This window comes from Labrus bergylta, chromosome 8 (assembly GCF_963930695.1).
Source record: "Labrus bergylta chromosome 8, fLabBer1.1, whole genome shotgun sequence".
NCBI lineage: Eukaryota > Metazoa > Chordata > Actinopteri > Labriformes > Labridae > Labrus > Labrus bergylta.
In genome coordinates, this window is record NC_089202.1 from 12176911 (window position 1) to 12202888 (window position 25978).

The following is a 25978-nucleotide window of genomic DNA, read 5'->3' on the forward strand; positions in this document are numbered from 1 at the left end:
GGCACACAAACTTCAAATACTAGAACCGTAACACATAAAGAAATCATTAACTGTTTGTTTGCAGACAGAGTTTGTTTTCAGCTCTTACACCCCGACGAGATATTTCACATTTCTACAATCAAAATGGACACAATGCTGCTCCTCGCTGGGTTTGGATAAGAGCTGGAGTCATTAATGTGCTGCCTTGTAGAGCTGCTTGTTGTTGAGACCATGTGTGGGTGTGTATAAGAAGGAAAAAAAAAGCATTCAAAAGGTGTTTTGCCTTTGCTGCTTATTGCTAAGAAGTAAAGCTCTAAAACTTCTTTCTTTTCATCAACATCTATCAGAGAGGTAAAGGGAGGCATTACTCAAGTATGCACTTATTACACCAAAAGCATTACACAACCAACTGTAAGAGATTGAGTAGACTGAGGCTTTTAATATCAACGTTTTTGTGAATCGCATTTCAATTGACTGAGTGTGAAAGGATAACCATTTAAAAAGGCTCTTCAGAGAGACAACGATTTAAAGTACAAGGGGAGCATGATGGAGGTGAGTGAAGTCAGAGCACAAACAAAGGGGGGGCTGTGGTCAGTGTTCCATGGGTGCCTCTGCAACGTCCCCCTCCTCTTCATCGCTACAGGGTTCATAATCGTCATCCAAGACGGGGTCTCCCTCCTCTCCCTCCAGCTCTCCTCCCAGCTCGCCCAGCAGCTGTTCCACATGCTCCAACACCGGCTGGTCATCACACCGCAGCTTACTGTACAGCTGGGGAACAGGGAGAGAGAGAGAGAGAGAGAGAGAAAAAAGGTTGATGCAGATATGTAAAAAGCTAGTAAGAATAATGAAAAATGTGAAATTCTGAATAGAAAGTAGGTTACACAGAAGAAATGTTAAAAACCAAACATGAAGTGCAAAATCATACCGCAGAGGCGATACAATACAAGAAATGAGATACGGAGAACCAAAAGCTCTGGCGTTGTGTGGCTGGAGATAACAGTGCATCACTGCGGCATCAGTAAGCAGCAGCATGGAGTTGAGGGAAGTGAGCAGCCTTGAGGTTTTTTTTAAAGTCTCTAAGTGCTGGTTTAGGCCGCCTGAAATATCCAACAGCAGCTGTATTCAGTCAGCGCTGCAGTCGTGGCTCGCAAAATGCTGGTAAACAGTTTTTGTCTTTCATTTGGCAAATCAGCACATTTGATACACCGTTCAGCCGCACTGGAGACAAAAAAGACCATTTATCTTCCTCTTGCTAGTGCGACATTCATGCGCGCACATGTGATGAAAAAAGAAAAACATATCCTGAAGCACATCTAGCGTGCCCACATACACACACATTATCGAAGTTATCTCGCCGAAATATGCCGTGAAGGAGCGAGATTAAAAAAAAGAAAGTCTTGTTCTCAAAGCAGGCAGCAGATTTATCTCTGTAAAAATACTGTGCGTTTGTGTAATTACTGAACTGAAAGTGGAGCTGAGAGATTAAACTACTCACACTACCACTAAGAACAGGAAGCATAACACCAAGTTTGTGTGTGTGTGCGTATTAAACAGAGTGAGGGAAACTCATCCATGATCTATGATTCTCCTTCTAGCAACAAAACTAGAGAGAGGAAGAGGAGAGAGTGGGGAGTGGTTGATATGATCTAGGAATGTTCCCCTTTTCAGACACACACACACACACACACACACACACACACACACACACAAGCTCATGGACAATAAGCAGCTGAGTGCCATCATTCTCACTAAAAGTGTAACGAGGCCAGGAGAGTGAAGAAGAGTGTGTGTGACTGCTTTGCCCCGGGACCAGTCTCTAAGCAACAGCGGGTCCTGACAGGAGACACGCACTCCCATGGGAACTCATTTAGAGTGTAAAAAGTGTGTGTGTGTGTGTGTGTGTGTGTGTGTGTGTGTGTGTGTGTGTGTGTGTGTGTGTGTGTGTGTGTGTGTGTGTGTGTGTGTGTGTGTGTATATTTAAGTGGATGTTGTCACTGCATGTTGGAGCTCCAGGGAGGTAGAGCATGACCCAGGGCCGGTCAAAGGGTCTGATATCCGGGAAAGAGCTGACCCTCTCAGGCTCCTCAGACCACCACACACACACACACACACACACACACACACACACACACACACACACACACACACACACACACACACACACACACACACACACACACACACACACACACACACACACACACACACACACACACACACACACACACACACACACACACACACACACACACACACACACACACACACACACACACACACACACACACACACACACACACACACACACACACACACACACACACACACACACACACACACACACACACAAAGACATATAGCCGGGGAAAAAATGATTTTATTCCGCCAGTGTCACTGTGAAATGCCGGGAGATGTTTATCCAAAACTAGCGAGCTGACTAAAATTTGAGTGTGCTTTACAATCCGTTGGGCCCATACACAGAGTAATTGCACGTTGCAGCTTTGGGCAAGAGGTAGAGGGTATCTTACATACGAGTTGCATAAGAGAGATCATGGAGAAAAAAAATAGTGAATGTGCGGAAGAAAAAAAAGAAAGAAAAAAAAAAAGCATGCAAGGTGCTCTGATACTGAAAGCTATTTTGGAAAATGTGTATGTGGTGATTTCTCCTACGAATCGATGGCCAAGTGTCTGCTTGATAGGATGTGATTATTCATCGAGAGTCTTTCAGCTAGCTACACAAACAGCAGCTATTCTTTACCCAGTCGCCAACCAAACGCTGCTGAGATCAGCACCGCCGCCCCCAAAAAACACAGGCATTTCTCATTTGCAACAGCCTATGTTTTCTCTTCTCACTTTCACGGCCCAGAGAGCTGCCTGAAGAGGGGAGGGAGAGAGAGAGAGAGAGGGGGCGAGTGTGGGTGTGCGAGTGTGTATAATCATAGAACTTTTTCATGGTCCACTTTGCTCTACTTTCAAGCCCTAAGTCACAGCCCAAAGCACAACTTGACCACTGCAAGAACAACTCCAAACACACATTTTACACTTACACACACCCTTAAGGGCGCACGGACACGTCTGTCAGGTCGCTATTGTTTTTAGCCGGGCTAGCACCATGACTCTAGGGAGAGCAATGTCGATCTGTAGGTCAGTCCATCCAACACTTTGGTTCAGACAGAAATATTTCAAAAGCTGAGGAATGATGAGGAATGAGGAATTGCTGTGATTTCTTTTAACAGACAAACATGTTCACCGAAACATCAGTTCTCCCCTGATGCATCTACTTTTTGAATTTTTTTCTTTTCTTTCAAAATCTTTTCTAAAAGTGTTGATATCAAATGTTGCTTAGAATGTACTGGTAAAGTCGCCTCCTCCCTCCTTGTGTCTCTTCCTCGCGTCTCTCTTTTTAGTCCTCATTTGGAGGAGCAAAGACTCAGGAAACGACACAGGAGAGGATCAGGGACTTAAGAAAGACGCATGGTGTGCAGTGCTTGCTATAGCATTGAAATTAAGCTGATCCATATTCAAACACTTACATATAATGTTACAGTGTTGGGTGTAAATGGTAAATGGACTTAAGCTTGTATAGTGCTTTTCTACTCAAAGCTACACTGCAGGTCACACCTACCCATTCATACCCCTTCAAACTGATGGCAGAGGTTGCTATTTAAAGTAACCATCAGTAATAACTACTCTCATTCATACACATTCACACACCGCTGACGAAGCAGGGGGAGCAACTTGGGGTTAAGTGTCTTGCCTAAGGACACATCGGACATGTGGCTGCAGTAGCAGAAGCTGGGGATTCAACCCCCGACCTTCCGGTTAAGAGACGACCGACTATACCAACTGAGCCACAGCTGCCCCCTGTCCATACTTAACCTTGGCAAAAACATTTAATCACAAGACACACAGGTTGTGTACCTGATGTCAGGTTCTGCCACAAAAAAAAACTTTTCTGCCAGAGTGAAACATGGAGCAAAGTTGTAGGATATGTCCATCCCAGCAGCTCTTTCAAGGACATGCCCACCTGGAAGTGCACTCAAATTTCCCTGTGACTACAAACAGGGCTGGCCAATCAGAGGTAAATGGGCACGTGGGGAGGGGGGCCTTAAAGAGACAGCAGGTGAAATTACCTGTTCCAGGCAGAGGTTGAAATGAGGGATTTTACTGACGCCAGTATGAGATAAATAAGGAGGTTTTTGAGCTTCACATCCAACACTACTCAATAGCTGTCCCAGACATAACTGATGCTGAAAGTGAGTATAATAGATCTCCTTTAATGGTTCACTGTGACACTGTCATCTGAGCTGCCAGCATGGAGAAAGATGTTTTAATTAAGTTAAGTCGACGCAATGGAGGCTGATGGCATCATGTAATTCAGCTTTTAAAATATACAATATTAACGCAAAAGAAATCACCTGATGAATGTGAATCTTTTGAGGTATTTCTCTTCTGATTGCTAGTCATATTCATTACTTATGTTTGCTCTATGCCACTGTATGCAGCCCTTGAAACTGGCACACTATTAAAAGTTAAACCAATTTAAAACTTTAGATCTGTCTCTGAACTCCAAGTTTCTGGACATGCGGAAAAAGGAATGCAGCATAAATCAACAATTCAAAGTGGGCGAACTTGACTTCATGGTGATAACAGTAACGGCTCCAATCTATGGTAACAGAATTGAATAGGCCCATGGAGTTTAATACAAAAGTGAATTATGTTAGCTTCAGGTGTATAGTGGGGTGTCTGTGCTTCAGAAGCTGAATGAGGTCTCAGCCTGTTCATAGGTTAGGGTTGTACAGCAGCATGCTGGGATATTCTACTTGTTTTAGAGGAGAGTTCACCTCTTTCTCTATATAAAGATCTTTTTTTATACATCAAAAGTACAATGCAGCATGTATGGGCTGTAAGAGCTTACCATTGTCCAGTATGCAGTGGATTAAAAGGTGTAATATTAAGGCCTAATGTTCCCTGCATATAATAAGTGATTATTTTCCCCTCGTTTCCTGTGAAGTCACATGGCATAATTAAGACATGATGATTATGGGGTGAAAGCATAACCATTCCATCATTCTTCACCTTTTGTTCCACATTTATACTTAACGTCCCCTTTCATTTCACCTCTTCTTTCATTTCATTCCATTTCATTATGCCTTCATTCTTCAATCCGTCTTTCTTTGCTCGCACTCCAAGGCTCTCACCAAATGACCTTCCTGTCAAGGAGATAGATACCCTTTCATACTTTTATATCTTTTATTCCAGGTTGCATGGACACACACACGTGTGCCATCTTGGCAGAATGGGGAATAAATCTTACCCATCTGTAAACTTTCCTCAGCATCCTTAATCCCCCCCCCCCTTTTTATTTGACCAAACAGAGTGAACCAACTGTGTTTCTCTTCATTAGTGAAATATAAATAAATAGAAAAACAATTATCCATCTCCCTCTGTGATACAAACAAACACGTACTTCTTCACCGGCAAGGGTGTGACACTGGCTGAGATGAGACTTTATTGTGTGCGAACACAGCATGTCACTGGAGTCTCAAGAGGGCTGACCGCAAATTCTCTCACACACAGACACAGACACACAAACAGACACAGACACACAACTTAACACTGCAGTCCTCTGGTCACATCCTTGGTGGGGAATTGCATTAAAATTACATGACAAGCACACCCTGGGCCGACCATAACCGCAATCTGAGCTCATGGGATACCCTTTCAGCCACATCAAATAGTAAAGCTTTTGACCTCTGTTTGCCCTAGCTGCCTTTGTGCACACTCACGCACGCACACACCTATATAACATTGTCCTCTGTGCATACACTGCAGATCCTTCCTCAATCGCACCCTATCTGGCTGAGACTCAAATTCCATTTCACGTCCGGTTTACTATTGATTTTACCCTGGCCACTATTCACCAGCTACACCCCCTACAACCCCCCACACACACACACACACACACACACACACACACACACACACACACACACACACACACACACACACACACACACACACACACACACACACACACACACACACACACACACACACACACACACACACACACACACACACACACACACACACACACACACACACACACACACACACACACACACACACACACACACACACACACACACACACACACACACACACACACACACACACACACACACACACACACACACACACACACACACACACACACCCAAACATCCAATCTGTTCCCTTGCTCACCTCCCCTTTCATTCTCCCACTCCTGCTCAACCTCCTGCTCCTCTCCTACACTTCCTTCTCGTCCTCTAGACCTAGCCATTCTTCCCTCTCATTCCTTTTTAGAGCATCTCAGTTGAGTGCAGTGTGCAGTGTGCAGTGTGTGTGTGTGTGTGTGTGTGTGTGTGTGTGTGTGTGTGTGTGTGTGTGTGTGTGTGCGCTAAGAGAGCATGTGAGAGAATGGAGAGGAGAGAGCAGGAGCGTGCGTGTGTATTGATCACAAAAAAGAGATGAATAATGAAGACATTTCTTATTACAAAGAATTAGATATGCAAGTTGGCACGCAACAATCGTAATTAAATATGTGCATCCACATAAGGTGCACCTACGCATAACCACATGCTTTTCCTCACTGTCTCACACTACACACACACACACTCTTAGCGAAGTCATGAAGTATGCAGAGAAGTGGACTTGTGCCAAAACAAGCCGTTGGGCTTTGAGGACTCATTTCCATGTTGGAGCCCATTTTAACTAGCAGACTGACTCATCGTTAATAATTAACACTCACAGTGGTGCTCAGAAACAAAGCTCTGATATAAACAAGGGAGAATCACAATGTAGGGATGCATACACATTTTCGCAACAGTGCAGAGTGAAAGAGCAAAGTGCATCATGAGGGGGGGCTGCTTCTCTCCACATTTTACCTCACCTCTTTTTTTCAAGGTCTTTGTGCATCTACCTGTAACATTATTCTGCACCTGTTGCTACACTCCACAAAGAAACAGCTCTGCTGTTGACTTGTCACGCTCTGACGACTCACCAAATTCTCCTCCCAGTCTTTCACCTTTTCATTCCTTCAGTTTCTTTCTCTCCGAGTAGAACAGGCTAAGTACTTCTTTCTACCTACTTCTCAATTCCATTTTCTTTCCCCCAATTTGTTTTTTTATTTTCATCAACTCAGCACAAAGCTGACAACTTCAATCTATATGTGTCCTGTGCTTTTATTTTCCTCTCCTCAGTTTCTTCCATTCTTCCACTTGGCAGCTTTAAGCCCACCTCGCTCCTGTCTCAGTTGGGACACTCATTCACTTGGACACCCTCAGTGGATGCTGGTTAGACAGGCCTGTCACTACAGTGCTGGACAGAGAGACAGACGTCAATATGTCGCCATTCTGCAGCCCCTACTCATCTGTAGAGGGACACCAAGGGACAGGAGGGTAGGCATGAGGGTGGATGGTTGGGTGGTGAGTTGAAAAGGAGAGGAAAGTAACGAGAAGAAGATGATTGTAGGTGGGGCCTGACATCCGTCAGTCTGTGCTGGCTGATTTACAAGCCTATTGGTTTTTAGACTAACATGAATCAGAGCTCCATAGAGGCACTGCATCCTGACAGAATGACAGAGTGAAGGAGACACATCACTCCAAGTGTGCGTATGTGCGTGTGAGTGAGAGAGTGAGATACAGAAAGAGAGAGAGAATAGGGCAATGGAGGGAGAGATATGGGGGAAATTAAACCTCTTTGAGATCATATAAAAAAAAGGGCTTTTCAGTGGCAACAATGCAGCATCTTTGGGATCCTCTCGTGTTCACAGTACTGCATGTTCCCCTCCTCTGACAAGAACGGCTTCTCCTGAGTCTCACTTATTGTGAAAGTGTACTGGAGGTAACTATATGTACCCATGGATTCTTAGCACCATGTCGTGGTGAAAAAAAAGTATTCAGAACTGAAAAAAATACCATAGCCACTTTTAAAAAAAAAAATACATGAAACTAAAAGTCCTGCATTCTATATTTCTTTATTGCATTCAATGATCTCTCAATTCATAGCTTTCAGTCACATGACCAGCACTGATGGCTGGAGTGCAAAAAGAGCCAATGAAAGAAGCGTCATTGAAAACACTGTAGAATTGCAGCACAGGCTTTTACATTTTCCATCTCCTCTAAACGATGCATGTTTACATCACCTGACAAGCAAAGTAAAAACAGAGATAGTAAGATAACCTGAGAGTTTTTGGGCACTTTCAGCTAGGGCTGAGAATCTTTGGGCGTCTCACGATTTGATTCGATCTCGATTCTTCGGGTCACGATTCGATTCAGAATCGATTTTCGATTCAAAACGATTCTGGATTCTTTGATACATGGATTCAAAGTCTATTTATGAATGAGTACATACTTCAGGATCTACTCCAGTCATCTGTGAGACTGGCTGAATTTCTTGCTGCGCCATTTGGCATTCTACTGAGATAAAGAGCAAGCCTTAGCACCGCCCTGCCCCCAGAAAAAAAAAAAAACCTCTACCCACCTCTACTTGCAACCCTTATACAGAAAGTCCTTGTCTGTGTTACAGTTTAAAGCGCAACCATGTTAACTGCTAATTTTCATCTGAATGTGTCTGTGGTTGTCAGATGTTATGTGGCCTAAAGTATGCCTCTTTGTTTAGCCTTTCATTAAAGACATACCTAAAAAAGTATTTTTGACATTATTAGAAAACAAAAACTGAACAACAGGGCATTTGTTAGAACACGTTCAGTCATCCTGCCAGGTGGGTGGTTCCATACGAGAGTGACATCACATGAAAGCTCTAAGTATCAAAATATAATCTTTTACAGCCCCTGTCTGGTTCATTCTATTACATTCTATATATTTGTATTGGTGTCATTTATGCATTGTATTTAGGGAGAGTAAAACCTTTTGTTGTTGAAGTATTTTAACCATTCCATTGAGCTGTAGCATTATGGATCCACCAAGGGATGCTCATTATTTGTCCATCAACACATCAACAATAAGGTTCATACAACTATGGGAAATAGTGTTAAGAGTTCTTGAAAATAATTGTTGTTGTATTTTTTGGTTCATCAGAAACTTAAACCCTTAAAATTGTACTAAATATTTTGATTCAAGACAAACCCCCACAATAGAGGAGAAGAAAACATAAAATGTTGCGGTTGAAAAAAGTGAAAGATTTTTTTTTATGAATGGGAACTATGAAGGAACTGGAAACCTCGGGGACCATGAATTTTGACAGTTGAGTGTAACAGAGTAAAAGTACAAAATCCCAGTCTTAATTAAATTAAAGGAAAGGTATACAGTGAATAATAGAAACATGGAGTTTAGTACAAGCGAGTCAAACTTGTGCTCGGTGAGATTACTTCTGTTGATGCACTTGGTTACACTATATGTGCACTTTTAGTTAGACATCTGTATAAATATAAGAAAAAAACAAGAACCTTTCTGTGCTTGTGACATAAGAAAGTCCTTTTTTATTTTATTTTGGTGTATTTTATGTTCTCTTGACCTTATTTACCTTTTTAGCGTTGGTCAGGTATGATCTGGCCGCCTCCGTCAGTGCCTTCTGCTCCTCTTTCACCTCTTCCTCCTCCGTCACTCCTCTTCCCTCACTTTCTTGCTGCTCTTTTGCTTTTTCCAGCTGGAGGTAGCACACCCACCCCGAGAGATACCACACCTGGAAGTCACAGAAAAAAGAAAGAAAAAAAGAGGGCGGGTTGAGGAGCAGATATTCAGAGACAGAGAGGGAGTGTTCTTCGTTGCAGTCAGTCAGCTATGACAAGGGAAACAGATTTGTATCCCTCGAGAAGCATGTCTGCATGAAACTCAACATCCTTCTTTGGCAAACATGTTTCACAAAATGTGAGAAGGACTCACACAAGACACACAAGCAATCCATCACTTACATACAAACAGCAAACGTGATCCAATCCTGACAAACAGGAATGTTCATGCACAAACTGTATAGCTTCAGCGTGAAGTCAAACCTGTGACTTGACAATCTTTCCATCCGTCACAACCAATATACATTTCAATCTTTGTAACGCAATTACTGAACAGAGACATACTGTATAAGAAAACATTATAAAATAAAATGAAAAATGAATTCCTTCAGGAAGATATATTCTTTGCATTTCAAATAACATCCTACCCACAGGCTTTAGACGATATTGGCCTTGCTATTAAATCAGTGAAAGAGCATTCATTTTTTTCTCATTTTCTCTTCATGTAGTTGTTACTTTCTTTATTCCTCGTGAGCATCTTTCTGCCTGATAATAAATATTGTAAGAAACATGGGTACCATGGTCCTGGGGGGCTGCCTCAGAAAGCAGGATTAAGTGGGCTAACACGCTTACTCGGCCTCCACTCTGGTTTTCTTCCTCCACACTGGTGGTGGTGGCTCATCTTTCAGACGTGTAACATCAGCATCATGATGCTAACTCCAGCGCCACCTCATCATACCTGCTCCAGGGAAGGTTATGTTCAGGGCAACGTATGCAAGAATGTTAAACAGTTTCCTCCTCAGGAATCAGCTTTTAAAAAAAAAAAAAAAGAATAAGTCACTATTCTTTTGGCCCTTCTCTTCGTTATACAACAGATCTGTTTACATTTTGAATACTTTTAAAGAAATTATTCAAATGTGAAGGACAAGTAAAGATAAAAGATGTGAACTACTAAAACAACGGCTAGTAAGAGATGAGATGTGTATTTTTGTTCCAGGTTTATAATGGCTTAATGTATGAATTAAAGGTTCTTGAGATGATTAGTCGTTAAAGATAAATATACTGTTGCATGCTAAATGATATGTGTGATTTATCCATTACACTGCACTTACAGTGGTCAAAAATAAATGAAAGGAACACTGAATCATCACAGCACAACATCAAGTCACTGGTCATGTTTTATGGTCTTTTTTGCAATAAGCAAGTTCAGTTACCACAGTAAAATCTAATTTTGTATACAAAGCTTTAGATGTAGCAAAGACCAGTTTTTTCTTGAAATCCTGCATCATGTATGCAACTGGCCAGCAGCTCAACTAGATGATTCTAACAGAGAAAAGTTCATCACCAGATCATCATTTCAAAATTAAACGTCAGGCTTTATAAAGCAGGAGGAAGTCGCTCCTCTTGAGAGCAGATCAATCAAGACTGGAGTGATGTAATATTGCTTCTGGGGGACAGAGCGCGGGGGCGTGTCCCATAGTGAGATACCTCACTCATGTTTCAGAGAACTGGGGTTCATTTCTTAACCTAAAGTTGTGTTGCTACAATGCGTTACCGGTCTGTCATCATAAGGATGTAGTTAAAAAAACAACAACTAGCTCAATGCTTTCGCAGATAATGGGTAATAATTCAATTTATTCTATTGCAAACCTACAAACCCTTCAGCAAGGTGTAAAGATTCTGACTTCAGCTGTGTGGGGGATCAGTCAGTTGAAGAAAACACGGCACAGACTCAGGTGTTGAGGGGCTGTTAGCTAGCTTACTGGCCACCACTTTGCAACTGATGAAAAAGTGAGGACATTATTTTCTAAATGATTCACTTACTTTAAACAGTGCATTCAACTGTGCATTAGTATTCTGAAACACACTCAAATCAGCTCGTTTTCCTTCTCCTCCATAATCACACTATTTTTTTTTCTCCTACGTAATCATAACACTGCTCAGTGCTCGCTCTTCCACCTCTCGAAACAATCACGTTCAACTCTCAGGGAACTTGGAGGTGTGTGCGCGCCTCTCATCTAAGGCCAAAGTTCACCCACCCACTGTTCTTTCAAGCACTGAGAAACAAATATTAGCTTTATTTATTATTCATGGAGGGCAGAGGCAGTAGGGACGCACACCTCTGCCAAATCAACCATTTAGCTAACAAACACATCAAGGCATGCCACGCTGAATTCAGAAATGCCGCTCAGCATGCTGAGTGGGAGGCTGCCCCCTGCAGCCATACTTATCAGAACAACAGCAGTACTGGATAAATGAAGTAAGGTTGCAGAACCAGCAGTGTGACATTTTCATCACTGAAACATTTTCTGTGAATGTAAGGCCCAGAAAAAATAAGTGTGTTTAGTGTATAGATATTTATATAGTCAAAGAGAGAAAGAGTGAAATTGGGTCACTCAAATTCAAAAATGTGAACTTCTCCACAAATGAGTACCACTGCATGCCTTCAAATAAAAAAACAAGAACAAGGCGAGAATATTCTCAACAGAAGGTCCGATGTGAAATATTTTTGTGCGCGATAAAAAATGGCTTTGCATCTGTACTCCAAAGTAAAATATAAGGAAGTTCGCTAATTAACAACTTCAGAGAATCCGCTCTATCCGACCACAACCCCAGACAGAGGCGCAAATAATAAAATAAATGCCGCGTCTGTCAATCAAATCACTGGGACTATTGTTATTTCAAAGTGACGGCACATCTTAGTTCCCATATGGTGCTGCTGAAGGAAGAACAAACGCACCATGAATGAGCGGAGTACCTTTGAAACAAGATTTGCAAGGAACTGGCTGAGTTGTTTGTGCAGACTTAACATTTTGTGAGTAAGGCTCCAACTTTGAGATACGCCAGAGCGAGGAGACGGAGGAGAGAGCGAACAACTTTATGAACCGCACTTAAGAGAGGAAATAAGACAAAGAGGGGAAATGAGGAGAAAGGGACAGAGCCTTATGTTGTTCAAAGTGTCAGTCAAACACTTTATGACTCGAGCAATTTTTACTGTGATATGAATAATCCTGCAAAAAAAAACAAAAAAACAAAAAAACAAAACTTTTGGACCACTACTACTTGTGAGTGAATTGCGTGTGCGATTGGCTGTAGGCCTGCTCAAATCAAGAGTCACAGCTGTGTGTCTCCAGAGTGAGTTTTAAAGTTCAGACCCCCGATGACTGCTCTCAATCTGTCAGCTGAAGGGGGTGTGTGGGAGGCTGGGCCTGAGGGGGGAGAGGGTGAGAGAGAAGCTGCTGTGCTTTTTCTCTCTGACATTCAGTGGCACACCTTCACTTCCTCTCTGCCACTGACACGGGGGATTTGGAGAAGAGTGACAGCACATAGTTCCTGCTAAATACTGCCATTCATACCTCTCTCTAATAGGCATTTAAGCTCTCAGTCATACCCTGCAAGTGGAGCAATGCAAGCGGTGACAGAAAGTAATGCAAAAGTCTAGGCGTGCAGACACTTTATTGTGCACACATGTAAACAGTGGCTCAGTGGAAGACGCTTTCTGCTTCCCACCGGAGTGATGAAAGATTTGCCTACACGTTGGTCGGATGCAGCCGTGGCTACTGTATCACTATAACAGGACTGTCTGCAAGGGGACACAGAAATAAAGCTCTTAATCATTTAATCCTCTACAATGATAAGTAAAACAAGCACACACACACACATTGCTCAGACAACAGAGCTTGCTGAGAGTGAAGAGTTTCCAATTGGATATCTTGATTGTTCGTATGAGCTAAGCGGGATTTTCTGGCACAACTTCACCAACTAGCAAGGTGCATGAAGAGTGAAGGGCTTGGATGAACCTGATGAAGGCCACAAGCCGAAACGCCTCAGTTTAATTTGTTAATAAAGTTGATCTTCATACTATGACTTATCATTCTAGTGTTTTTATTTCTTATTCAGTCTGGCTGACCTCTAATAGGTCTGTCTAATATTAGTGTCTCCTTTAGGTCTTATCCATGTTTTAACTCCTTGTGTAATCTGTTGTTTGTACATCAACTTGTCTTGTTTGTGGGTTTTTTTTGTCATGTGTACGGGCTGCTCCACACTAATTGCTCCAAGAGGGATTAATAAAGTTGTTTGAATTGAATTGAATCTTCATACTATCAAGTGTTGCTGGAGCACTGTGTTCATATGTGCTCACACAAATCAAAGACAATGTAGAGATGTGGATGTAGATGATTCAGGTGTCTGGTACATGGAGTGAAACAAATATGCTAAAGCTAAAGTGTAAAACACCAACAACCAAAAGAAAAGTACATGAACTACTGAGCAGGGAGAAGAATAGCAGGGTAACTCACTATGTGACACGAAATGCAATATACGACCCATGATGAGGGGCGGCTGTGGCTCAGTTGGTAGAGTTGGTTGTCACTAAAACGGAAGGTTTGGGGTTCGAGCCCCAGCTCCTGGAGCCACTTGTCCAATGAGTCCTTGGACAAGACACTTTACTTGAGGTTTCTCTCGCTGCTGCTGCAGCAAAATCTTTGGCAGAGTAGTTTTTTTTTTTTTAATTTATGTGGATATTTGGCATCAGCGATTTGATAAATGTGTCAAACGAGTCAGGACGATGTTTATCTACATATCCATATTTTGTCCCACAAAAAAAAAAAAAATTCTGAGCATGTTTCCACCTTGAAATAAAAGAATAAGATAAAAAAAAAAACATCTTCATAAGACAATAAACAGTAATGCCACCACTTAATTGCTTACCTGGACGACCTCGTCATCCTCCTCTAGAAGACCCTCCAACACGTCCACCGCCATCTAATGCAGAAAGAGAGAGAGGGAGAGGAGGTTGAGTGATTGAATCAAGATTTGAAAGGGGACATATTATGGAAAAATCCCCTTTTACTGTGTTTTTGAACATATCATTTAGGTGACGTGAGTGTCTGAGAGCTGAGTTTATACAGGGTCACAAACCTCCTCTGGTACTTGATTCATGTTATAATTTGACCACAGCACAAATGTTTCATTTAGACCACAGGAGACTGTTTTAAAAAAAGGTAGAAAAGGGGTATAATATGTCCTCTTTAAACTATCGAAAAAAACAAAAAGAAATCTTCACATTCAAATGATAAAAAACAAATAATGAATCAGACCATACTTATAATGATCTATTCTTCCATGCTGCCTCAATCCATAGACAACCGCACACATGATGACAAACACTTTGTTGCTGTGCAGTGTTGTGCTTCTCCCAGGCAGCGCGATCAATCAGAGTGATCAGAGGGTCTGATAAGCGTCTATGAGGCCAGGATCCCGTATAAAACACCGTCGATACCAACAAGACAACAGACATGGCCGTCGATAGACACACTCACCAGTGCTTATCGCACAGTCAATAGTCACTTTAGCGTCTCTGTTCAGTAGCCCTTTAATCTATTCACCGACAAATATAATCTTGATACCGGCACAGTTTTACTTTTTATGTTTTCACTGCAGTACACCACGACTACTCCTACATAACATTTTACTCCAACACAGACAACAAATAGAAAAGGTCTTGTGAATTTCTAGTAGTATCCTTGACACTACTTTAATGATGCATGTACACTGCTGGAAATAATATTGCCTAAAGGGATTCGTAAAACAAACACACAAAAAGCCATGACACTCCCTCCCCAGCATGATAACCCTGAAGTCGCTTCTCCTTTAAGGGCTCAAAGGAGCTAAATGTAAGCTGACCTTTGTCCCAGTGTGTCTCACTCCGGGTCACTTTCTGTGGGAAGTTTCTATTACAGAAAACAGACCTTGACTAAAGTGGGCTGTGTGTTTGTTTTGCTCCCCTTCTCTCCTTACAGACCCTTGGTTGTGGTGTGTGTGTGTGTGTGTCTTTGTCTGTGTTTGTGTGAACCCCTAGGTGATGATGTATTGATTTTTGTCAACTTCAGGTTGGAGGCGACTGTTAGCCAATCACCCGTGGTGAAGGGCAAGGGAAAAAAAAAAAGAGGTGCATTCATGTGCACGGGCGCACACACTGCTGCAAAGTCGCACACTAACAACAAAGCTACACACAACAGTGAGCACAACAAGCAGCACTTGTTTCTTGTTAAGGCGGTCTTATTAGCAGACATTCCAATTTTTTCTTCCCTCCCGCTCGTCGGAGTTCTCTTTTCATTAAGCCGACGTGCTTCCGGAGGAGATAAAGAGGTCAGTTGCCGGGTAGATTGAGGGAACGTCGGGTTAATTGAGAGTTTCTCGTTAGGAGAGCGTGCAGATGTGCATGCCAGAGAGAGAGTCGCTTGATTGATTGCTGGACCAATTATCATCTGAAAACCCATTGTCCTTAATTAATTAATGACTGATTAAAAATACACAAACAATAACACCTAATCCCAGTTGATGATGAATGGATTAATGCCCAGCATCAGATTTATCTACTTGACTTTCATTGAATCACAATGTGACAGACACACACATACACACACACACACACACACACACACACAAAGCAATCGAGCCAAGCAGCACTAGATATAAGAGATAGCAGAGACGATCTGTCTGGGTATTAAACAACTGATAGAACAGGCAGTTTTGGAGCAACAAAAATAGAACAAGATATATCTGGGAGCCAGGATAAGTGCGCAATGAAGCATTATCTCGTCTCCAACTGTACTCCTTCCTAACTACACTGGTCAACCCGGGGGCAACTGATTAAAGATTCAGAGATTTTTAAAGCCGCTTCATGCTCCAAACAACAACACGATTAATATTCCCATGAAGATAAGGGGGAGAGAGGGGGTACTTGGAAAGAAACAGTGGGAAAATTGGAAAGAGGGGTATGAAGAAAATTATCCCAATAAAAAAAAAAAAGCAAAAACTGGTCTTGGAGCAACGTGGCCGGCCACACACACACACACACACACACACACACACACACACACACACACACACACACACACACACACACACACACACACACACACACACACACACACACACACACACACACACACACACACACACACACACACACACACACACACACACACACACACACACACACACACACACACACACACACACACACACACACACACACACACACACACACACACACACAAACACACAAACACAAAAGACACCATGTAGATGCTGTCCTCTTTATTTCGAGACCTGCTAACAAGAAAAACTACAACTCTTGGAGGAACTCATTTATAATGGTCAATGTGTGTGTGTGCGTGTGTGTGTGTGTGTGTGTGTGTGTGTGTGTGTGTGTGTGTGTGTGTGTGTGTGTGTGTGTGTGTGTGTGTACACATGTGTGTAATCTTTAGGCAATTTTGTTTAACAGAATAATTTTACCGGAGCGCACAGCAGAGACATGAGAAAGACAAATCACTTTACAAGCGAGGGCAAGCCGTATCTCTAACACACAGAAACCCATACAAAGTCACACACACACACTACAGGGACACGTTTGCTTAAGTGAATGAATCCTGGGGACGTCAGTGTTAACTGTAGCTGCACACATCATTGGAAAGTACTAGCTGCGTTCCACGAGGAGCTAAATATATGAGCAGGAATGTTTTGTAAATAACATGAAAGCAAACAAGAGTGACAACGACAAGTAAGTAACCATCAGCTGCTGTGACAAACAGACACCTTAATGGCTGTCAGGGGAGGGGGTCTGTCTGTCTACGTGTCTGCTATGTGACAAGTGAATTAGCGCTGGTGATAGGTGGTGTTGATGGTGATATCCACATCTCTGTTTGAGCCTGAGCAAAACAAAATGTGTTCTCTGAAGGCCGCATTGTTTCACTAATCACATGATCCTTAAATGAAATGAATCAAACCAACAGTTCATGAAAAGATATTTAAATTCTACAATGAGTTAAGCAAAAAAAAGCAGAAGATGCTCATATTAGAGAGGATGAAACAAGAGCGCAGACGTTTGTTTTTCATGATAAATGATTAAAAAATAATTACACAGCATCTTCTTCTGGCAACCAGTAAACAAAAAAATGGTTTGTTCTATAGAATATCAAAAGAAAAATGTGTATCGCAATCAGGCCAAAATAAAGTAATACAAGTAAATTGCTCATTTATTCCAACCAAGTCTTCAACACCGAACTATACTGAAGGATTTAAAACAAAGAAAAAGAAGCAAGGCACTAAGTGTTTCTAACTGGAACTAGCAAATGATCAGCATGTTTGGGTTGATAACAGACTAAAAACTATTCACCAAGAAACTGTTTTTAATTTGTCTGCTTAACATCAACTTATCCATCAATAAATATTTGTTTTACTACAGAAAATTGTTCAGACAACATCAAACTAATGGGACAGTAACTTCTACATCTCTGCCACTCTTTCACTCACTTTCATAAACAGCAAAGAAAAATCAACTACTCAAACTACTCAATGTATTTAAAGTTTGTTTTTGTTTAATCCTTGAAAAGCTATTTTGGGTGCTTTTTTTTTTCTAATCAGGAGGTTACAGTCGTGCTGAAATTAAGAATGAATGAAAGAGCAAGCACCAGGAAACTGATGGTTTCAATATGCAACAATAAATCATTTCAATTTGATCTATTTATATTGTTTAATAAATGTAACCACAGTTCTCTTTCAATGCCAATTAATCAAATAAGAAGTCACAACAATTAGATGTTACAACTCATTTAGGATCAATGATGTCATGGCTTACATTCTACTGACCCTAATATCTCGTCTATATTAAAATACCCACCTTTAAAAATGTTTTAAAAGAAATTGTGTTTTTTTTAAAAGTACATACTCTTAAAAACTTTTTGGAAAAGTTAAGGCATTTTTTCCCACTAGAACTAATGCAAAGGCTTCATAAGTGACCACCTCTATTAATGTCACGGGGACTTTATTCACTTTGATGACATGAAGACAAACCTTGAAGAAAAAAAGCGCAGAGGTGAGACAGTAAAGGTCAAATGTTCAATGTGTGAAGATTTTTGGTTTCGACTGGCACCTCGTGAAGCGACGAGACAAACGATAGGATACTTCCTCCCCTCTTCCGCTGACAGCCTTTAGGGAACCAAAATGCCATTTTTTCTAATTCAATTTGTCATCCCAATGCACTACAGTGTTTTTTCCCCCCAATAATTAATGAGATAATATCATACACCCAGATAATTTTGCCAATGTAATCACAGTAGGATATTTTCATTTTGGCATAAGCCTGGTTCACTTCAATTCGAGCTTAAAACGCGGACTGATTTTAATGGCCAATGCCAAACTGCATCCATCAGCCAAAGAGCTAAACCTCCTGCAGCGACAAACAAGAGCGTCCTGGCAAAGACCGTCCCCGTTCTTCTGCTACTGTTATTATTTATAAACCAGAAATAGTTGTATGCTCTATGCAATAGAAGAAAACACAAACACAAAAAAACTGCTTTGTGTTTCTTTGGCAAATATATTAATCAGATTTTCAAAGTCTTGGCTCAGTTTGGACCAAACAAAAGATTCAATGGGGGAAAAAATAAATAAAGACAAATCGTCAAAGTCTGGCACCCTGCTACGAAGGTAGCCTTCAAACTGGTAACTCTTCAGACTGGAAGCACACAACTTTACACAGAGTTTAGAGTTGTTCATAGAGAGAGAGAGAGAGAGAGAGAGAGAGAGAGAGAGAGAGAGAGAGAGAGAGAGAGAGAGAGAGCCTGCAAAAAAAAAAAGAGGGTTTGTGCCTGTTTGTGTGTTTGTGTGTTTGTGTGTGTGAGCGTGACAGAGGAGTAGAGGAAGGAGAGAGCAAAGAGAGGATGTTACTATCAAATCCGGCTAAGTCCCAGTCTGGGAGAGACGGACACAAAACAGCTTGTTTCCCCCTCTCCCCCCCCCCTCCCCTGAAGTTCAATTTCCAACAGAAAGTTTCACATAGCTGATGGCTAAAAGCTAAATCAGAAAACTTGTGCATGGATGTGTTCATGCGTATGTGCACACACAGCACAATATTCATCATATGAAGGAGTCTGAGTGTTTGCGGTTTCTGTTTCAGGCCTGATGACACCAACAGGAGGATGAAGACAAACGACATGCCAGAGACTATGGACCGAGACGTTGTCATTTTACTGATACACCTGACAGCCCGTATCCTCCTCAAAACACACACACACACACACATACAAATTTCACTGCAGCCGAGCAGTTTGGGAGTGAGAGGGGGAAAAAAAGGACACAGCTCGTATTTCCTGTCAGTGATAACCATAAACCACTCAACAAGAGTGACTAAAATTAATCACTGGATCACAACAGAAGATTGCACAAGTGCGCTTGGTGTGGCAGTCTTCTAAGAAAACAACTCTTAGCGTTCATGACTGTTAGGAGTTTTAGCGCAGAACTGAAGGCGGTGAGCCACTAATATCAATGCCATTAAGACTGGGAATTGATGAGTGATTTAGAAGTGTGCTGTATCACAGATACGGCAGCAATTCATCACACTGGAGCATCCTTCATTTTCTTTTTTTATTCCTTCTTCAAATCTCCTCCTCCTCTGTGCACGCCCTTACCCCTGTCCCGCTCTGTAAATATCACTCTTCAATTATTGACACTGAACTCTGGAGGGGATAAAGACCAGGCATGGCCTTCTCACCTTCAATGCTATTCCCTAGAAAGAAGAGTATACAAAGCATTCACACACACATACACAAATGCCAGACTACCCTCCCACTATCAAACACACACAGATGAACACCATGGGATGAGTGGACATGACCACAACACAACAGATTTTACCTCATATTCCTCAGATTCCATAAGCAGTTTGGCTGTGGTGATGCGAGACTCATACGGGGGGATCAAATTCTGGAAGAAAAAAAGATTAAAAAAAAAAAAAGAGTTATAAATGAGTGTTAATGCAAGAAGCCTACAAACATAGTTCTTCTTTTGTGTGATAATAACACGATCCAATTTCCAGCTACAAAACATTCTGAGGCTGTGTGGCTGTTAATCACAGCGGAAGTGTCAGCAGGCTGACTTCAGATCAACCTGCTCCACAAGATAAGAGTCATAACGGCAGCCCACGGGCATTTCAGTCTCAAACCATCCCCTCACCCCTCTTTCATCACATTTCCTCCATATTTTAGTGTAAACTCAGCCAACATTTCTGCTGCAGTTTAGAACCCAGCCTAACTTTGACATTACCGCCATTCCTAGTCTCTTTTTCAAACCCCCTGAAGTCATTTTCTCATGTATCCTTGATACACTCTCCCAGTGTTTGCCTTGTGCTTTCATATCTGCTCTTTATTTACACAAACGACTCAGGTTTGTGAAGAATTTGTTCCATCTTTTATTTATTTTATCATCCTTCGTTTCATTACCTGCAACTTTTTTTTTTTTATTTTTTTTTTATCCCCACTGGTGTCCTTATGTTTGTGCTCACAGCAAAGCACAGCGTGACAATCGGTTTAGATGAAAGTGCTTTATAAATAAACCAGGATCTTAAGGCTGGTAGCTGTCAGAGAAAAATCTAACTACGGCTCCAACTCACCTGCAATTCTTCCTCCGTGCTGGAAGAAGCTGCACTCTGCGCAGGTAGCCACAATCCAACACTCTTCAACAGGTACTCTTTGCCTTCCTGCAGACAACACAGTTTTTTTTTTTTACAAGTGAATCCATTTACTTAAGAAAAATCTAGAAAATATCAAATTGGATAAAAGCACACAAATCTGATCTGATCAGAAGTTTGATTAAACTACACCCTGAAACCCCTTTAAACAAAAATCTGTGACTTTTGAATGAAACTAGGGTCAGTTTTATGATTTTCTTCCCTTTAAAATCTTTAGCAGATCGTTTAAAACCAGATTGTCTCATGTAGGGGCGCTACCAAGGCTGACTGCAGCCAGCCTGACCCCTGGAGCTTAAAGCCGGTAATACAGATCCACATTTTAGCTCAACACAATCTCTTTTGTTCCAAATGTGTTGATGTCAGAGTTTGAAGAATCCTGTTTTTAAACTGTCTCTTTGTTCATTTGTCAGGTAATTAAGATATCCACAGCTGCCAATTCAATTACCGGTAGGTCGGCCAATGTAGAAAATAGAAGGATGAAATCCAAACCTCAATAAACAAGAGTTTCTTTTCCACCAACAATGCACTTTGAACTCGGGATACTTCACAGAGTTATCAGGAGTTTTACTGACTTTTAGCTTCTGTGTAAAATCATCCACAGAAAACACAGGAAGAGGATTATTAAAGGTGTTTAACATCAAATTTAAGGAAAGGAAATGAATACCTCTGATGCACTTTTCATCCAACATTAGAAAACTTGAAATAGAAAAAAAATGATGTCATATATTCAACTTAAAGATGTGGATGACTCATGGAGGTACATTTTAAAACTTTTAAATTGCTTTGAAAAACAACTCTATTAAGCATTCTCTAGCATGCACCGCATAAGCTTCTCTCAAACAACTTTTCACTTGAACGTCTTTCACATTTGATTACAGTTGGTGAAGTGGCAATACTGAAAATATCTCGGAAATATGCAACACTTTTAGATACAAAAAAAATGACGTTTTTAAATTGGTCAGACACTTTCTGCAGCAAAGTTTTTTGGGTGTCTTTTCCAAATTGAGCAGAATGAGCTGCTGTACCAGCACTCTTTATCAGATGACTATACGACCCAGAGTGATCTGCTGAGTAATTAACATTCCTATCAGTATGACCCGTACGTGTGTGTGTGTATTAATGTACGTGTCCGTCTGCTGATTAATGGCATACAATTCAATTTGCTCAGAATAATTAACTCAGCAGATTCCCGCTTTAATGTGGTGATAATTCATCCTTACTGTGTGTGTGTGTGTGTGTGTGTGTGTGTGTGTGTGTGTGTGTGTGTGTGTGTGTGTACTGACCTGGTTTCTCTCTGTACTGAACAGGTAACTGGCCATGAGCTGTAGAGCCTCGGGGTTGTCATAGTGATACTGTAATGCTCTCTCAATGGACTCTCTGCACTTGTCTGCAGCTCCCTCTTCCATGCTACATGCACACACACGGACAAATCTCAACTCATTACCAAGGCAGCATTGTGAAATGGGGTTAAGACCGTTAACAGTGTAACTCAGTGTGCTCCAGTACCAGAGGTCTGCCAGGTAAATCTCAGCGATGGAGCAGTAGGCTACACTAATGTCCTTGGCTGTGGGACGCTCAGGGTCCTCCTCTGGGGGGGCAGCAGCTGCGGCCTGGGGCTGCTTAAAAAGCAGAGGGCACATGTCTTAAAGAAGTCACTTCAACTATAAACCAAAAGAGAGGTAGGATTGCATGCAGATTGTACTTCATATTTTAATCTAATATAAATATCTTAACCATGGATGTAAAGGTTGGATAAAACTACAGGCCTTCCATATTTTACAAACAAAAAACTATTCGAATAGATTTATTTTCATGGGGCACATTTTGACATGTTACAGTAGGAGAAGCCATAAAAAAAGAAGCTTTCAAGTCAACAAATGTATCCTGCTTCTTATGAATACTGTAAGAACTGTTATGTAAATTAATCAATTTTTAAAATCCCATGATGTAGGTTAGATGAGTTTAGAATTCCAGTGGAACAAACAATGTTAAACACATGAGCCATTCTAACAATACATGCTCAGTGTTTCCCCTAGGTTTACAGCGTTGGGGGGGGACACATGACGACACAAACACTTGAAGGAACCTTGGTGTTCATGCGTTACTTTTAATGACAGCTGTCCTTTTCTATCGGAAAAGTATCCTTAAATGACTTCTTTCCTTGATTTCCGACTCTATCCACGATCTTATCCCTACAATAAAGGCACAAACAGCCCAAAAATAAATCTTTAAAAAATATATAATATAATGGTAGGGGAAACACTGCATGCTATTACATACTTCATTCTTTTACTGTATGATTTTGTTATAAGTTGAAAAATTATGATATGCTCTGATTTTCTATATATTCACTGACTGTTAACTTCAATAAAAGTCTACGGAATTGGAAAAACCTGTGTTCCACTATTGAACAGGGAATATGAAGAAGTGATCAAATCAAAAGGGATGGCACTGACATGGATATATCATATGTCGAGACTTGTATATGGCCCAGACGAGGAAATCAGAGAATCTGAGTCGTCAGTGTGTGAGAGCGATGGATGTCTTCATACACAGTAGTTATGTATTATTTACCTCCACAAATGTAGGAGCTATGGGAATACCAATATAGGAGCCATGGAAAGAAATACTTGGTCTGCTTAAAAAGCGACTCAAAATTATTCAAATAAAAACAAAGGCTCTATTATGAAAACTCTTGTGAACTCCAGACTACCAAACATCTGCTGTGAATACAGTGAAGCATACTCAAGGCACAGCGTTGAGTCATACGTATGTTCAGGATAAAGACCGTCACTCAAATGCTGGCTGGCAGCATTGATCAATACTTTGGAGAGGACCAAGGACAAGATTAACTTGAATAAAATCTGGCAATCACAACACTTTAAAGTGGTAAGGATGGAGACGGAGTCAAGTTGTGCAAACACAACATGAAGAGCTCTCGTAAAAAAAAGTGAAGGTAAGACTTTCGCTTACATAAAGCTACATTTATTCCAAGGTGCATTTTGAGTAGCAGATCTAGGTATTGTGTAAATGTTGTCTTTTTGTTTTTTTGGCACAACATTGCTTAATGTTCTTGATTGAGCTTCAAAATAATTATACAATAATATTATTAATTGGTCTGTTAATGTTAGGCAACTTTTGGATCTTTTTGTCACTATGCAATTTAAATACAATATATAACATTTGAGAGAAACAAGATATGCAGTCAAGAGTGAAAGTAGCATTACAATAGTGTGCAGACAGACAGACCACCAGACAGACAGACAGACAGACAGACAGACAGACAGACAGACAGACAGACAGACAGACAGACAGACAGAGAGATAAATTGTCCAACAGCACCCTCTTGTGGAAAACAACATGACACTTGCATCAAACCTTGGATGCTGTGATCATGAAAAGCTTTGGCATTTTCTGCTAGATGATCTGTATACTGTACTGTATGTAACTACTAAGTTAGTTTATGTAGTTTAGTTTGCTTTAGGTTATTTTGCGGGTGTACTTACTTTGGTTTGCTCTTCTTTTTCCAATGCAGACAGCATGACTTGTATTCCTCTAGTGTAGTAGTTCACCGCCTCCTGGCCGGAGTTGATTTGTCCCAGGTACATGTACTTACTGTGGCCTACGTCTGGGCTAAGTTGCACTGCTTGCAGAAACACTTGGAAAGAATTGGTCAAGGAGGCTACAAGCATTGCTGAAACAGAAACAGCATAGACATATAGGACTGAAATACATAACAACCCAGATGAAGGATATTTCCTTAGCTTTCTGTGTGTCTCCCAGTTCAGAGTGGATGTTTCCCAGCATGTCGAGAGCTTGCAGGTTGTTGGATTCTACATCAAGGGCTCGTTGACAGAAAAGACCAGCAGTCTCAAAGTCAAAACTATCCATGCATTCCTCTGTCTGTGCAACAAATGGTCACATTATATAATACAAATTAACATTTCAAAGGCACGATCAGATATAAGTGGTATTTGTTGTGAGTATCTTGTGTTACCTTTTCTAGTAGATGTTGGACAGAGTATCTCTCAGCTGTTTTCTTCTTGGCTTTTTCATGCATCCTCACTTTCATCCTTTCCTGGGGAGTCAATCCAACAATTCCTGCATCTGTCGTAATTGGTTTAATGTAAAGAAATGGTTAGTTTTTTTGTTGTCTTATTTGGTGTTCCTAAGGCAAGTGTTAAATTAAAGCATAACATGTTAGTAACTGCTGTCTGGTGGGTTGACTTGGCGTTATAACAAAGTGTAAACAACTCGGAAAGGTTGAAACAGTGAATCTAATTACCCTTGTTTGAGCGGTTCTCTTTCCTTTTCGGCTTGTTTTTCTTTTTGCCCTTTGCCTGTCCTCCCATGGTGAAGAAAAATCCTCTCTAATGCCACAATTTCTGTCTTCAAACTAGACTTCAGGCAAAGTGTAAAGCTTACACGCGTGGAAAGTGCCGATGATCTAAGTATGCACTGCGCATGCTCTAAGCAGTGACTGCTACGGAAAGAGGTAGTGGACATAATCTTAACAATTTTTAAACAACGTATTTTCATTTAAGTATAAAATAAAACACAATTACGTCCCAAAATAGTTAGCAAATGCGTTTTTGGCGCATATTTCTACAGTGAAGAGCATCTTAAATATCCACTTTTTTAAAATAATGTCAGGCAGGGTGCAGATGCTCTAAGGCGGGCTTTAAATCAATAAACGAATGTCTTTGTGGGCGGTGGCTCAAAATGATTGACAG

At 41.1% G+C, this 25978-nt stretch overlaps 1 protein-coding gene across 1 annotated transcript; it reads right to left on the bottom strand.

Moving 5' to 3' along the window:
• Positions 1-398: 398 nt before the first annotated feature.
• si:dkey-12j5.1 (uncharacterized) lies at positions 399-25712 on the bottom strand. The gene is made up of 11 exons (XM_020648506.3): positions 25531-25712; positions 25243-25352; positions 25002-25148; positions 24752-24904; positions 22752-22864; positions 22529-22652; positions 21168-21254; positions 20414-20482; positions 14426-14479; positions 9511-9669; positions 399-747 (listed from the first exon to the last, which is right to left on the bottom strand). Exons 1-11 carry the CDS (start codon positions 25595-25597, stop codon positions 571-573), a joined length of 1260 nt encoding a protein of 419 aa, XP_020504162.1. The 5' UTR covers positions 25598-25712; the 3' UTR covers positions 399-570.
• Between the last annotated feature and the right edge of the window lie 266 nt (positions 25713-25978).